General features: G+C 43.2%; 1 protein-coding gene across 3 annotated transcripts in view; it reads right to left on the bottom strand.

Moving 5' to 3' along the window:
• RAB4A (RAB4A, member RAS oncogene family) overlaps window positions 1-15,385 on the bottom strand; it is a 50,474-nt gene that overhangs the window by 9,455 nt on the left and 25,634 nt on the right. The window contains exons 2-8 of one of the 3 annotated variants that reach the window (XM_045877870.3): window positions 14,887-15,016; window positions 14,646-14,726; window positions 12,459-12,573; window positions 7,508-7,570; window positions 5,755-5,871; window positions 4,503-4,598; window positions 196-332 (exon numbers count right to left, since the gene is read on the bottom strand). In XM_045877870.3, the coding sequence (XP_045733826.1) occupies window positions 217-332; window positions 4,503-4,598; window positions 5,755-5,871; window positions 7,508-7,520 (342 nt within the window). In that variant the 5' untranslated portion in view covers window positions 7,521-7,570; window positions 12,459-12,573; window positions 14,646-14,726; window positions 14,887-15,016 and the 3' untranslated portion in view covers window positions 196-216. Of the gene's footprint in view, window positions 1-195; window positions 333-4,502; window positions 4,599-5,754; window positions 5,910-7,507; window positions 7,571-12,458; window positions 12,574-14,645; window positions 14,727-14,886; window positions 15,017-15,385 lie in introns of all 3 variants that reach the window. The other 2 variants (XM_045877868.3, XM_045877869.3) reach the window with 2 other exon arrangements.

Genomic DNA, 15,385 nt, shown 5'->3' on the forward strand with positions numbered 1-15,385 from the left:
GTGTTTTATAGCTCAGAATGTGTATTCCACTGTTGTTGAAATATCTAATTTTAATTATACAATCACCTCTGGGTTTCATAATGTAGCTGCAAAAGCAATGACAAGCTGTATAGTTAAGCAGGTGTAGAACTCCCGAGCAGTGAACAGAGTTTAAGGTAAGAGGGCCAGCACAGACGCTGTGATGAGAGCACCTACCTGTACACTCTGGCGCTGCTCCTAACAACCACATTCCTGAGCGCTTGGGGCCTGTGCGCGACGTGGTGACCGCAGCTGTCTCAAGGCGGCATCCCCATACTGAATACCAGAGCCCATTCTTTCTGGGTCCAGCTCACCTGAGGACCAAGCAAGTCTTCTTTAAAAAAAGCTTCTATGTTTCTGTGATCCCAAAAATATACTAAGTGAAAAAAGCAAAGTGCAGAGCACTGTGTATAAACAGTTGGTTTGAATAATAAGGAAAAAATATATACATGTTTTCTTGTATGGGCATAAAAATATCTTTGGAAGGAGACAAGAAGTGAGAATAGGGGCGCCTGGGTGGCTCAGTCAGTTAAGCATCTGCCTTCGGCTCAGGTCGTGATCGCAGGGTCCTGGGATCGAGCCCCACATCGGGCTCCTTGCTCAGCGGGGAGCCTGCTTCTCTCTCTGCCCCTCCCTCCTGCTCTGCTCTCTCTCTCTCAAGTAAATAAATAAAATCTTAAAAAAAAAGTGAGAATAATAGCTGACTTCAAGAAGGAGTTTTAGATGGCTTGGGGACAGAAGAGGGGTTGTAATGGAGGGAGACTTTCACTGTATCCGCTTTTTATTTTTTGAATTTGGAATTATATGAATATATTGTGTATACAAAGATAAATTAATTTAAAATTAAGCTACAAAGAGACCATTTCCTACTTACCAGACTGGTAAGAACCCAAGTATGATAATACAGCCTGTGGGCATGGCTTCAGTGAAATAAGCACTTTTATTCATTATAGTGGGATTAAACCATGCTAGGAGGAATTTGACAGCCTCTACCTAAATTCCAAATGCTTATGTTCTTTCACCTAGCAATTCTACTTCCGGGAACTTATCCTATACATACACTCCACACATGGAAAATGATATATAAAAGGTTATTTACTACAATATTATTTGTGACAGCAAAATGCTGGCAATACTCCAAATGTCCAAAGTAGACTGGTCAAATCATAGCAATACAGACAACTGAATATTACACACACACACACAACATGTATGTATGTGCATTAGCATACATATGTATATGGAAGTCTCTATATGTTCACTTAATGATCCACAGGTCTAGTAAGTACATAAAGCAAGGTACAGAATTTATAGTATGTTAAGGTTTGTGTAAAAAAAGAGGAGGAGGGGGGCCTGGGTGTCTCATCTAGTTAAGTGACCCACTCTTGATTTCAGCTCAGGTCATGATTTCAGGGTGGTGAGATGGAGCCCAGCATCAGGCTCCACCCTTAGCAGGGAGTCTGCTTCTCTCCTCCTCCCTGTGCCCCTCCGGAGGCTCACATGTGTGCATGCTCTCTCTCTAATAAATAAATAAATCTTTAAAAAAAAAAAAGGAGGAAACAGCAGTTTTTGAATCATATGAATGTACTGCCTGTTCCGAAAATTTAAAGTACTGCTGAAAAATTTTAACTTACACCTTTATATTTTTTCACCTAGATGTAATTTTGATTTTGATGATCTCAGAAGAAATATATCTTGAAAATTTTCTGAGTCAACTTATATGTACTATATCCATGGATGCAGTATTAAGGTAGCAAGGTAATTAAATAAAACCTTGTGCTAAGCTTAATAATACTCAACACCAAGCCAATTTTAATAACAATGTTACAGAGTCTTTAAAAGTTAACAGTTGTTTTTGTGACAAATTTAGTAAAAAAAATTTTTTGTTTTCAGATCAAGAAAATCCACAAGGATGAAGTGTCCCTCTCTTCCATCTGGGCCCTTGACCCTCTCTCCCTGCACCTCACCCAGCACCCTACTGTCTCTGTCATCTCTCCACCCTCCTCTCCTTTCCCTTCCCTTGTTTTCTCTCAGCATTCACACATGCTAACATTTCTTCCATCACCAAAACCTCTTTAAGTTAACCCTTTGGACCCTACTATACCTTTTCTTTTCAAGAGAGGAGTCAACACTCACTCTACTTTCTCACCTCCTCTTTGTTCCTCAATTGCTGTCTTCTGTTTTCATAGTTCTACCGGAACTGTTCTTGATAAACATGCCCAGTGACTTCCTATTACCCATCCCAGGGGATATTTTTTAGTTTAGTTCTTAGCTTAGGAGACTGTTTTCTATTGCATTTGATAGTGAATAAGTCTTTGACTCTCTTATCATTTTGGCTGAAATGACACCCACTTTCCCCTGGTTCTTTCCATACATCTCTGACCATTTCCTCCTCTTTCTCTTTTCTAGGTTCCTCTTCTCCATCTCTGTCTCCAAGGTTCTGCTTTTGATCACTGCTTTTCTCATTCTCAGCTGCTCTCGGATGATCACATTCCTTTCATGGTTTCAACTACTCCTAGGTACTGATGGCTTCCAAATGTATACGGCCAGCCCAGACTTCTCCCCAGAGCTTATGAGATAATCCCATGGCCTTGTGCCAGTGGTACTGCAAAGGGAACACATCCAGAACAGAATCATCTACGTCCCCTGGAACCTGCTTATCCTCTGGTTTAATGACATCTCTTTCCCAAGTTACCCAAGTGTGACATCTAGTTACCCTTGGCTCCTCATGCCTTCCTGACCCCACCTCCTCACCACCACTCCCCACCCCCAAATCAGTTGCCCTGCCCTATTTAGCACATGAGTCATATGGTGCTACTACCAAAATATTTCTTGGATTCATCTGTATCTCTTCGTCTCTACTTCCACATCCTCCTTAAAGCTTTCATCAGTCATCATTTACTCAGATTACTCAAAAATGCCTTAATTGGCATCCTGGTCTCCTGTCCTTTCAATCTGTCCTCAACATGGCACCTACATACATGATTTATCTCAAGTCCCAACCTGACCATATTGCTCACTGCTTACCATCCTTGAATAGCTTCCAGTCCTCTACAATCAATCACATAAGAGCACTTTTAGAAATGCTGAGGCCTAAACCATACTTAAGCCCAATTAATCAGCATCTCGACAGGTGGGGCCTGGGATCTGAGTTTTCCTGCATCCCAGGTGACTCTAGTGTACAGCCAGGCTTGAGACTCAGTAACCCACAAGATAAAGTTCCAGATCCCTGATGAGAATCGCTAGCCTGGCTGCCGCCTCTCCAACCTTCTCACCTGCCATCCCACCGTAGTCTCTCTGTTCTAGTGATTTTTACTTTCCGGTTACTTTCAAATCATGCTGTCCCCTCTGCTGGACTACCCTCCTCCCCACTCCCTTAGCCAGTTCACTCTTCCTCACATTGTGAAAGACTGAGCTCGGCTGTCACCTCCTCTTGGAACTCTCTCGGACACGACCTCCATGACCTAGCTAGGCAGGTTCCCCTTCTCTGTGTGATCCCAGGATCCTATGCACCCTTCAGTTATTGTACCACCACACTGTATTGTAATTATTTTTTGCTGTCTCCCATGAAAGAGGTTCTTGAGGGCAGGGGTTATGTTTAAATCATTTTTGTATCCCAGCACCTGACAAAGAACAGACATTCAGATATTTGAGTGAATCAATTAAAAAGTGAATGTCCACATATAATTCTGGTAATCTTTAACTCAACTTTATTTTTTTTTTAAAGATTTTATTTATTTATTTACTTGACAGAGAGAGAGCACAAGAGGCGGGGAGCAGCAGGCTCCCTGCTGAGCAAGGAGCCCGATGTGGGGCTCGATCCCAGGACCCTGGGATCATGACCTGAGCTGAAAGCAGCCGCTTAACCGACTGAGCCACCCAGGCGCCCCAAAACTCAACTTTAATAAATGACAATTACAGAGTATTTTGTCAGCTGCCTAAATTAGGATTATTTTAAATTCACTTTTCCTGAAGCAACAAATACAACACTAATGAGACCGGTTACTACTGAGGCACACTCAGTTAGCTTCAGGAACAACTCTCCATGATGCCCAAGCTGCAAGTATCAACATCACGCACGTATCTATAACTCTCTTAATCTCACACAGGCGGCCCCCCATCATGCCACGGGACCACTGGCCCAGCAGGGCTAGCGAGGTGTTGGCAGAGACTGGACGAAGATCCAATCTTCCTGCTCTAAGCCGTGGACCACAAAAGGCTGTGGTTCTAAAAGCAAACTGTCGCCGAAACCCTGACTGCCCATCCTCTTTCACCAGTGGTGCAACAAAGCCATTCTGGAAAAGTGGGGCCCTTGCCTCAGCCACGGGGGCAAGGCCTTCGAGACCGTAAGTGGCAATTTGAGGTTGGCAGGGGTAGAGAGAATGCTCTTTGACCAAATCACGCCTGGAAAATTAAAAAGTGGTACTCCTGAGCTAGAGAGTAAAATATGCTGAAGACAAGTTTATTAATGGAAAGCCTTTTACCTGATTCAATTTTGTTAAGTATTTTTCTCGCACATTGTACAAAGGCCTCCTCCACATTCTCCCCCGTTAGTGCACTTGTTTCCAAAAACATCAGCTCTAAAAGTGACAGCAAACAAAATGCGAAGCTACGTTTAGAAGGCGATCACAACTGAGGTACCGACAGCCTGTTGAGGATTCTCTCCGAAGAGCGGGCAAAATGGAATCTGTTACTTAAAAACCACATATTTCTGCAAATACAGAATCAATAAATGTCAATATATTTTGTTAAATGCTAGAAGAACTCTCAGCCTTCCTCACCAGCGTCGGGTATCTTGTGCTGGCCCTCGTCTACTGAAGATGCACGGTGAGGAAGCAGGCTGCCTGAAGCCGCCCAGCGGTCACACGAGACGAATATTCTCCCAAAACTCTTCACGTCACCACAGATACCACGGGGGGGGGGGGGGGGGGGGCTACACTGCAGCTTCTCATCCTGCCGGTGACGAGGTCCTCCCTGGACTCATACTTTTCTTACCCACCAGAGCAGTTACTAACCCTTGCTTCTGTATTTACAAGCTCACGATAGCTTCTGTTCTTCTCACATGCTTATTTTCTTAGCATAAAACCAGTCAATTTGTAAGAATATAATTTGGTAGTCCTAGAGTCCAACTGAAAATCGAGACTAGGATATTTTAAGTTCTTGACTGGTTCTAAAAGTTAAAGTTCTTTAAAATATCTCAATTCTAATCATTCCGTTACCTATAAAGCAACCATTAATTTTATGTGTCATTCTCTGGTTTTCTATATGGAAATTCAGAGAATTTTCAAAGGCATATAACCAAATGACTTCAATTTAATGTAAGTAAAATAAAACCAATGAACCCAGTATTTCTTCCACCATTTTCCCCTTCTATTTAGAACTAACGTTTTACCAACTTAGCTCCAAATTACATTAGAAAAAAGGACAGGCCATCATGCGATTAGGGCCTTTAAAAATTATTACAAACTTAACTTTAGACCAAGGCCTGTGCTTAGACCAAAAAGTCATAACAGAATATTAGTACATTTGCTTTTATCATCATCATAACCTTTGTAGGCAGAATGCAATATAGTGAAAATATGCTAAGTAAGTCTAACTTTACTGAAAACACTGGGAAATTTCACATTTCTTGAGTAACGTTTAATCTTAAAATTCCAATAGGTGTAAATTCAAAGCAATGTTATTACCCCCAAATCTGCCCATTTGAAAAGCAGTAGTAGGTAAAAGGTCACTTGCCATTTTCTTGAGCAAATCTGGAAGCTTCTAAGAAAGTAACTTCACGATCTGCATCCAGGTCCTTCTTGTTCCCACAGAGGATGATCACAATGTTCTGACTCGCTAGCATTCTGGCATCTGTTAACCAATTAGTAAGCGCATTGTAGGTTTCTCGGCTGCGTAATATAAGATTGTGAAAATAGTACATGTATTTTATAAAGCTAGCAACTCTTTCCAGTCATTCACACTACTCACACACTGCTTTTGCACACGTCAGGGTAATGTCGACAACCTTTAAGGTAACACAGGTAGCCTGAATGCCCCATTACACACCATACCACAGGGTGTGATTGTTTTGTTTCCAGAAAAATGAAACCGCAAGTCAGATATTTTGCTGTTTGATTTTGCCCGATCAAGATGCAAAAGGAAACAGATGTTCCTTTATTCATTTTACAAATATTTACTGAGCTCTTAACTCTTAGCTCAATTATGTGCGGCATCGGTGAGCAAGATCTAACATCTGCTGCATTTACCAGCTCTGTGCAATATGGCGGTACTTTGTTCTGGAGGAATTTATCACGTTCTTTATAAGGACTCTGTGACACAGACTCTATTCCCCCTTTCCATGAGAAACCCGAACCCAGAGTTTGATTAAGTTGTCCCAAGTCACACAAGCAGCCAGCGGCAGAGGCAGGGCTTGACCAGGTCTGTCTAACCCCAGGACCAAGTCTGAGATCTACTGTGTTCGGCTCAGATACATCTGGGGATACGTCTGCTCTGCCGGCGCTCCCGGACAGCCGAATGACTTCGCACGTTAGCAAGCTGAGCCTTCCACCACCTGAGCAAGTGCAGGCGGGCTGGGCCAGGAGCTGCCCGCTTCCTCGCCAGTGTGCCTCATCACGAACACGCAGACTGGGTGTGCATCACAGCAACAGCGACACCCTCTCAGCTGCGCAAGTTCCTACCCAGACGGCCACCAGCGGATAGGGTGGAGATGACATTTTTAAGGTGGTGCCAGCAAACACTGAGATCGGCACTGTCTGATGGGACTTCCAAGGACAAGAATGTTCTATAACCCACACCGTCTCATACAGCAACCACCGGCCACATGTGGCTGCTGGGCACTTGAGATGTGACAGGTGAGACCAAGGAGCTAAGTTTTTAATTTAATTTGTGATATGTGGGTGATAGCTACACACAGGACAGTGCACTCACATTCTTATGATGTGCCAAGAGCTCTCCATTAACCAATTTAACCACCTGAAAATCGCATAACACAATCATCATTACTCCATATAACAGACAGGGAAACTGAAGTCCAGACAGCTAGAGCACCTTGCCCCGAGGACATCACACGGCTAGTAACCTGCACCTGAGGTCTGAGCCCAGGCAATCGGGGCACAAAGCCTGTGCCCTCAACTTTCATCGATGTCAATTACTTCTAATAATTTACCATACATAAACTTTCACTTTGTGAACCTTGAGGAATATATCAAAGCATCAAAGCATCATGCTAAAAAACACAATGAAACACTAGGGATACTTTATGTATCTAAAACCTCACCCAAAGATTTCCTTACCGGTTAAGTAGTGGTAGGGGTTGACTCAAACACCTCTAAGACCCCAAATTAAAGGACTGAGGGGATTCCAGATTCCCAGCCACACTGCCTATCCTGACACGCAAAACACACACTACACGCAGGTGCGTCTTGGGAAGACCAGACTTTGGGGAGCAGAGCCCCAAGCTGCCTCCCCGTGGGGGAGTTCACATTACCTGGTGATGTCATAGACGAGGAGCGCTCCCGCAGCACCTCTGTAATAACTTCTCGTCACAGACCTGAAAGAATTATACTGCTTTTACTTCCAGCCAATCGAGATCCTTTACTACTGAGCACTGTCACCCATTTTTCTTTGTAAACCTTGACATGGGGACAGACGTTGCTTAAAACAGAAATGATTCAGACATCTGAATGTATGTATGAGGGGCTCCTGTCTGAAGTCATGTCACAGAAATGCTAGGAAGTGGGGGGACGTTAGGCTGAGACAAATATGTCATTTTCTAACAGGTAGATGAAACTCTCCCACAGAAGTTAAGATTATCTTTGAACTTACAGGGAGAGGCGAAGCACTTGAGAGAGCTAGATGGACACTAAGTGCTCAGCAATCCTACTCTGCTTCCTCTGGGGGTTCCAGGTCTTCCCCATGTCCCTGCAGAGCTGCTCCCTACTCTTTCCCAGGGAAAAGGAAAGTCCGCAGAGGGGAATTGGCTCATCTTCCAACCAGGAACCCACAGCCAACTACCCGCCCCCACTCCCCCGCACTCACCTTTTGCCTCACCCCACTTACTAACAAGGAAACATGGCTTTACCTATCTTACCTGTCTCCACCGAGTGCCTCTGAACGTCTTAGCCGTTTTCACAGTCCTGCGGGTTACTTTCAGTAACACTTTCTCCCCTGTATTATCAGTCTCTCCCTCTGTTAGGTTTTTTTTCCCCATTAGCAACATAAAATGTGCTCTGGTACCTCCCACCTTAAAATACACGAAGTTATGCAGCGCGATCCTTTCAGAGCTCTTCTCTGCATCTAAATTCCTCCGAAGAGTTGTCTTTGCTGTTTCCTTCTCCTCACCTCGTCTCCCGTCTATGTCCCCTACTCCGCGGTGCTGAGCCCAGCGGCATTTCTTGGTCCTCATCCCTCCACCTTGCCTCGCCCCTCCCCGGATGCCTCCCCCGCTCGACCTCTGCAGCCACAACCTCCTCCTCTCCCACCAGCCAGCGTTCCTCCTCCAGCTCTGGGTCCTTCTTCTGAGCCTACCCTGTCTATACCGGAGTTCCTCAGTGCTGGGGCTCAGTTCTGGGTTTTCTTTTCTATTCACACATGGACTCCAATGTCATCTTCAGCTCAGCCTCCTTCTGTAAGATCCAGCTGTTGCCCCAACATCTCCATATGACTGCCTAGTGAACGTGTTGTACTTCACATTTATAAGACAGAACACTCTGCTTCCCAGCCTGCAGGTCCATCCTGGTTTGGGGTGAGGTTGGGCACCACCATCCCTCTGTTCACACAGCCAGAAAGCTCTGTGTTTATCCTCGCCTCCTCTTTTTGCCCACCTCTGTATTGGACCCATCAGTCAGGTTCCGTCGCACTAACTGAACGTATCCTACATTGTGCATGTCCCGCCATCTTCACTGGTACCATCATAATCCAAATCACCAAGTCTCTGCCTGGACCCCTGCAGTCACCTATGGCTGGTGTCCCCACTACCATGCATGTCCCCACTGCCACTTGTGTCCCTCAGTCTATTCTCCTGAGCAACCAAACTCCTCATCAAGACCTACAAGGCTCCCTGTGCTCAGGGGCTGGAGATTGAGTTCAATCCCCAAGGGGCAATGATTTAGTCAGTCCTGTTTACCTACTGAAACCTCAAAAAGAAACCCTAAATGATGGAGTTTAGAGACCTTCTGAGCTCATGAACACTTGGGGGTGCTGGAAGGGTAGTGCATCCAAAGAGGGCATGGGAGCTCAGCACTCAATTCCTATATCCAATGCCCAATGCATCTCTTCCATTTGGCTGTTCCTGGGTTGTATCCTTTATAATAAACTGGCGACAATAAATACTGTGCTTTTTCTAAGTTCTGTGAGTCACTCTAACAGATTATTGAACCTGGGGGATGGGTCATGGGAACCTGTGACTGGTGTATGAAGTGGGAGCAGGTCTGTGGGATGGGACCCTTAGTCTCTGGGGCCTGATGTTAACTCCAGAGAATCAGAATTAAGTTGAACTACTGGCCACAGAGTTGGTGTTAGAGAACTGGAGCTGGTATGGAAAACCCTGCCCACCTCCCCGCCCCCCCCCCCCCCCCCCCCCCCCCCCCCCGCCAATTTGGTGTCAGAAAATAGGCACCACAGAACACTGCCTCCCTTTAGGGCAAAAAGAGAACTGGGGACCTTATCAACAATGAACAAAAGGACTCATTATGACTTTGATACTCTGAAAAGGGCAGCTATTTTTAAATGTATTTTTAGCTCCTAAACTCCACAGGCAGATAGGTAGCCTGAAGCTTCCCCTTTCTACCTTTAGATTGCTCTACAGAGGGGCATATGCTTTAAGAAATGGCAGAGAGGCACCGCGTGAGCAGGATCAGATCCTTAGTTCTTCCCGGGGTCGCCTCTCCAAGGGGGGGGAGGGCTCTTTTCCACATATGTGAAGAGACAACTCTTTTTCTGTTTTAGTTTCTAGAAACCAGCAGGTTTCTAGAGAAAGAGGTATGTAAGAGTTCTCAAGAGAAACTAAATTACATCTGCTACAAAGTCATTTATTTCACTGTACCCTGACACATGGGGTCTAACAAATTACTCAAGTATACAAGTCAAATGCTTAAGAAAAGTACTTTTTTGAGGTATTTAATTTTCTCAAAAGTAATTTAAGCCAGAGTAATACAGGCACCTAGTTTGGAAAGCAAATATTGCTAACAGGCCCGACGTGAAAGTCTGCAGTCTCCTGCCTCACTCTTCCCTGGGAGTCCCACTCCCAAGGCCTCTGGATTTGATTTTTTTCCTAAATTAAGTCATTAACGGAATACACGTTAAACATCTATGTGCTAGATTCTACCCTGGGCTTTGGAGAAGCAATAACAACAAAATACAAATGTCCCTACTTCCATGGATCTTAGTTTTGTTTTTCTGGTATTTGCTTCCATATTTCTATAAAATGCTTATGAAACTATCTGACTTACGAGTTTCAGGGTTTACTGCCTTCCTGCTTTGGTAAGACTCTATCTCACTCATACGCTCCCAGCCCCTTCCCTGCATCTCCCCCTCCTCCTCCCCCTGTCAGGCAGCACCCTCTCCTGACGGCCGCCCTGTGACACCTATGTCCTGGCTCGTCTCCCCGGCTGGGTCCCCTGTTGGCTGGACTTCACCTTCCTCTTTCAGGGTTTACTTCCTTGTGCTGATGAAGTATATCCTCCTGAAGTTTCTAAGAAAGAATACGTGAAAAGATAACCTATGTTTCCCCTATACTTGAATATCTAAGGGCCTTCTGACTTTATTCTCACACTTGATTGACAGTTTGGCTAAGTTTAGTATTTAGGTTGGAAAGGAATTTTTCATGCTGAGTTAGGAGGGCAAGGCTTCAGTATCTTCTAGCTTCCGAAAGTTGCTGTTGAACAGTATAATGCAATTCCTTTTGCTAGTCCTTCAAGGTGACTGTTTTTCTTCTTGGGATCTTTTTGTATCTTCACTTCATCCTTGTCCTCTGAAATGTCACCTGATATACACTAGTTGGAACTGTTCCCCCCATTCATTTGTATTTGGTGTGAGGTGGGCCCAATACATCTGGGATCTCATCTCTTTGGTAGAAAATTACAGAGATTAGGCTGTTTTATTGGGGAAGCCAAAATGTTAGTATATTTAGGCCTTTCCTTTGGAGCTATTCATTTTTCTGTTTCTCCTGCCTGAGAGTACATATACACCTGGCTGCCAGCAACTGGAAAGAGGTGGGGGAGGGGGGCTAGGGGGTGCAGACTTGCACTAATTTCCCTCCTTTCAGTCCCTCCCTCATCCTTGCCTCTGCTGGGCCTTATGATGCACGCTGACCCTGCTTCAACTCAGAGACTGAACTTCTGCTCAGGTGGGTGCATGCACACGCATATGGAAGCACTAACCGTCCCTCCTGCAGAACCCGGTGCTTCCTCAGCCTGACCTTTTCCCGGATTCAGCGGGAAGAACGGGCCTCCAGCTCGCTGGCCTTCCCCTGTTACAGGCACTTAAGGCGCAGCTCCCTCGGCTTTCAGTGAGTCACCATCCACTCCTTATCGCTACCCTTTTTTTTTTTTGAAATCTCTTCATCATAACTATGTACTCCCCCTTTCTGGGTCTTTGTGAGTTCATGCCATTTCAGTTGTTTTAGAGTCATTTCAGCAAGGGTTTGGGGGGAGAAAACATAAGTCTGGATTGAATCCACAAAGTTTAATCAGTGGTTCCAGAAGAAATGATTGTGATTAAAGATTTTGAAGCAAACAATTATTGAACATTTCAAATATAATATACACCTGACTTTAATGCTGTAAGTGAGAGTGAGTTTTACTTAACTGAATTTTAAGACTGTGTATATCTGTTCTATTTTGACTTCGTGTATCTGTTCAAACACCACTACTACAATATTAATATTAATCCACTTTCTTGCTTTAGTACTTACAGAATATTAAACATGTAACTTCATTTGCAGTGGTCTGCCCAAACATCAATTATGACTGTAGTGTAATAAAAATGTGCAGGAGAGAATATTTGGTGGAATGTGTATCAACCATCAGAACATGCTCTAGTTAGTATAAAACAAACAAACAAAAATGCCAAAAGAGGTTTTTAAAAATTCTGCCTTAAAAGTGAAAGAGAAAAACTGCTGTGCTATTACTTTGCCTTAATTTTAATCTAAAAGTATTACTGCAGGATACACAATGCCACGTCCTCCCAATGTAGTCACTGGTCCCAAAGAATAAATTAGCCTCTACATTAGAGTGCGCTCACTCGAGAGATTCGAATGCATTCTTTAGTAAATCAATGCTGCATGGAGAAAACTTGACTTTTAGCTTGTCTTAAAGCTTCCAGAGGTGAAGTTTCTGAAATCTGTGCGGGGAGGAGGAAACTATATATATGAAGAGACTATAATTGGTTATTTCAAATCCAATTTTTAAATATTTTTATTAAATCAGAGAGAAAGCTACCTGAATCGTTCTTGGCCTGCTGTATCCCATATCTGTAACTTTACATATTTACCACCAACATTTATTATCTTTGAACCAAATTCCACTCCTATTGTATGATTTGAGTCATCTTTGACTGAAAAAGAAAAAGAACAAGATATTTATTTTAGAACATTAAAGAAACAGACATACAGATTTAAACAAGCAAAATCAAGGGTTAAAGTCAATGGAAATATAATTTACTGTAGCCTTTCATTTCTCCAATAGTCAGTTGATAAGAAGCACTCACTGTTTTAAACAGAATACACATACAGTTCCTATTCTGAAAGAGACGATAAGGCTCCTTCACAAAACCCCTAAAGCAAACCATTCATTTTAAAGCCTAGGCTTGGAAGTGGCTATGCCACATGAGAATCATATCTACCTGTCCACTGGGAGGGCACTCACAGGGACTGCACAAAATACCTGGGGGCCAACCTAAAGGGCTTAGAGCCCAGTGACAGACTGCAACTCAGTCAGGAATGAGGTGGTGACCGTTTCCACTATTTGAATGGATAAATAGTCCAAAGAAATAAAAGGGAAGGAAAAGTACTTCCCGTAGCCCCCAAAAGAAACTTGATGGATACCCAAGATTAAGGGAAAAAGAGGAAAAGATAAACAAAACAAAACAAAACCAAACAACAAAAATTCTGAGCATATGATAGCTGTTGAGTTTGCATGAATTTGAGGATTGTGTGGCAGTAATTTGGAATGAATTTGTTGGAGAAGTCAATACTATCTGTATTGGGTGGCAGGCAAAATAAGTAGCTCACTAAACCCACCTAGAATGAACCGTAAGTGTTTCCTGGGGCCAGGGGTGGGGGGATGAAGGTTAATACTGACCACACCAGCCTGTCTCAGATGATGTGGAACTAGTGTGGACATTCTAGAATTCAAGCTACCAAGAAACCTCAGAGTAAAAGCCTCAAGGGTTATGGCTAAAGTCCAAGGGCGTCCTGGTTACAACATGGCCACAAGACGAATAAAGTGAAGCCTTTCCCATCATGCTGTAGACCATGCAGACTAACCCAACACACATACCCGTCTCCTTGGTGAGGAGTTAGGGGAGGACTGTCAAGGGAGAGCTTGCCACAGGGGGAGGATGCAAAGATAAGGAGGCGGGTTCTGGACCCAATATCCTTGGGGCATTTTTTTCTGAGATGCTACAATGCAGTCTTGGCAACTTGTGAAGAGACCTGGATGCCCCCAGTGAGTGAATACTTGTTCATTCAGCGAGGACTGGCTCCGTGACTAACCCACACTGGCTCCGTGTCACTAAACAGAGGTCCCAACAAGCTCTTGGATAATGAAAACGGAAGTAGCAGAATATATTTCTACAGTTTTATTCTTCAAAGCTCCTTGCCAAGGACTTCCTCTGCTGTCTGTTTCCCCATTTTACCCACCACCACTCAGGTGCACATGCTTAAGATGCACTGCAGTTCAGTGAAAGTAAATCTGTTTTTGTGCTTTCACCTGACTGCCGTGAAACAGGTCATCCTCCACAATTCTTTCCATGATTGTAAAAGCACTGTTTATTTTAAGGGGCTTTCAAACTTACAAGTCTTTTACAATACTTTGGAATTAAACATTCAATTTCCCTTACCAAAACAGTGCAAGCCAATGGCAACAAGATGGGTCTGTGGTCAAAAGACCTGGACTTGAGTCTAACCAACTCTAGGGGACCATCCCAAGGGCACACACCCCCTAACTGCTCTAAAGCTGCTTCTTGAACCTGCAAACCAGAACTGATGACAATAACTGCCTTCACTACAGTACAAGCCACCGAGGACCCAACAGGACTGTTTTATCTACAATGTACTACTCGGGCTTCTTGGGCAGCTCCCTGTCAGGGAAGCAAAGTCCTCTGCGGCCTTCTGCCTAACCCTGTTGTATTTCAATATCTGCAATGTACTGGAGTATCTGGACAATGCACAGTATGATAATATATTGAACAATGAACCACCATAAAACTGAAATAATAAAAACTCAGTCATACTGCTAGAAGTTTAATATAACATAAACTTTTAATGTTCCTTTAACATACTTTTAAGCTGTAACTTTTTTCCTGAAATAATATTCAGAAGTTTTGCTATAAACAAATCTGAGCAAGAGAGCACTCACGGGAAGACATGCATCAAACACTGACATTTTTTTTCTGATGTCACTTACATTTTTTTTCTATAAACTGATGAAGCAAGCAAGACTTGCCAGTTCCTGCATTTCCAATAACCAAGAACTTAAACAAAAAATCTGAAAAACAAAAAGAGACCATGAAAAATAACTTTAAAACATGTGCTACAAATTTATTCTTAGACTATGATCAAAAAAAGTTAATAAAATCTTACTTGTTAATGTAACAGAAAAAAGAGGCAACTATTCTGTGAAAACAACAAAAAACATGTCAACTTACATTTTCACCTTTTTGATATTTGGCTTTACATGCCAATTCAGTGGTTTTCCAAACACTGCTCATGGGAAAACTTCCTTTGATGTTGGAAGTTTGAAGACTAGTCTTGTAAAATTCATTCCTTTGCTAGTCACTATTCAAAGAAATATGAATAAGTAGGGACAAAAATAGTCTAGAAGTTTCAAGTGTTTTCTGTACAAAAGAAGAACCCTGGGAAACTTCTAGGCTTTGAGAAGTCCACGCCCTTCTTCTTTTTAAAAAATAGGTATGTTTCCCCCACCCTTGCAGATTTTTGTGGTCTTGCTTCTATTTCCTTATCTGCACCTTGAGGGAAGGACGGCTTAAGCCAAGTTTGGGTCAGTATTCAAAGTAGGAAATTTGTCTTATTCAGTGTAAAAAGAATTCTTCATTTCTTCTTTACACAGAGTAATATATTTAATTTGGAATATTATTTTCCATAAAATGGAAATGAAGACTCTCCAGAATTTGTTAATTGAATTAG

This window comes from Mirounga angustirostris, unplaced genomic scaffold, assembly GCF_029215605.1.
Source record: "Mirounga angustirostris isolate CCGP_5_RB_7025 unplaced genomic scaffold, mMirAng1.0.hap1 SCAF_6, whole genome shotgun sequence".
Taxonomy (NCBI): Eukaryota; Metazoa; Chordata; class Mammalia; order Carnivora; family Phocidae; genus Mirounga; species Mirounga angustirostris.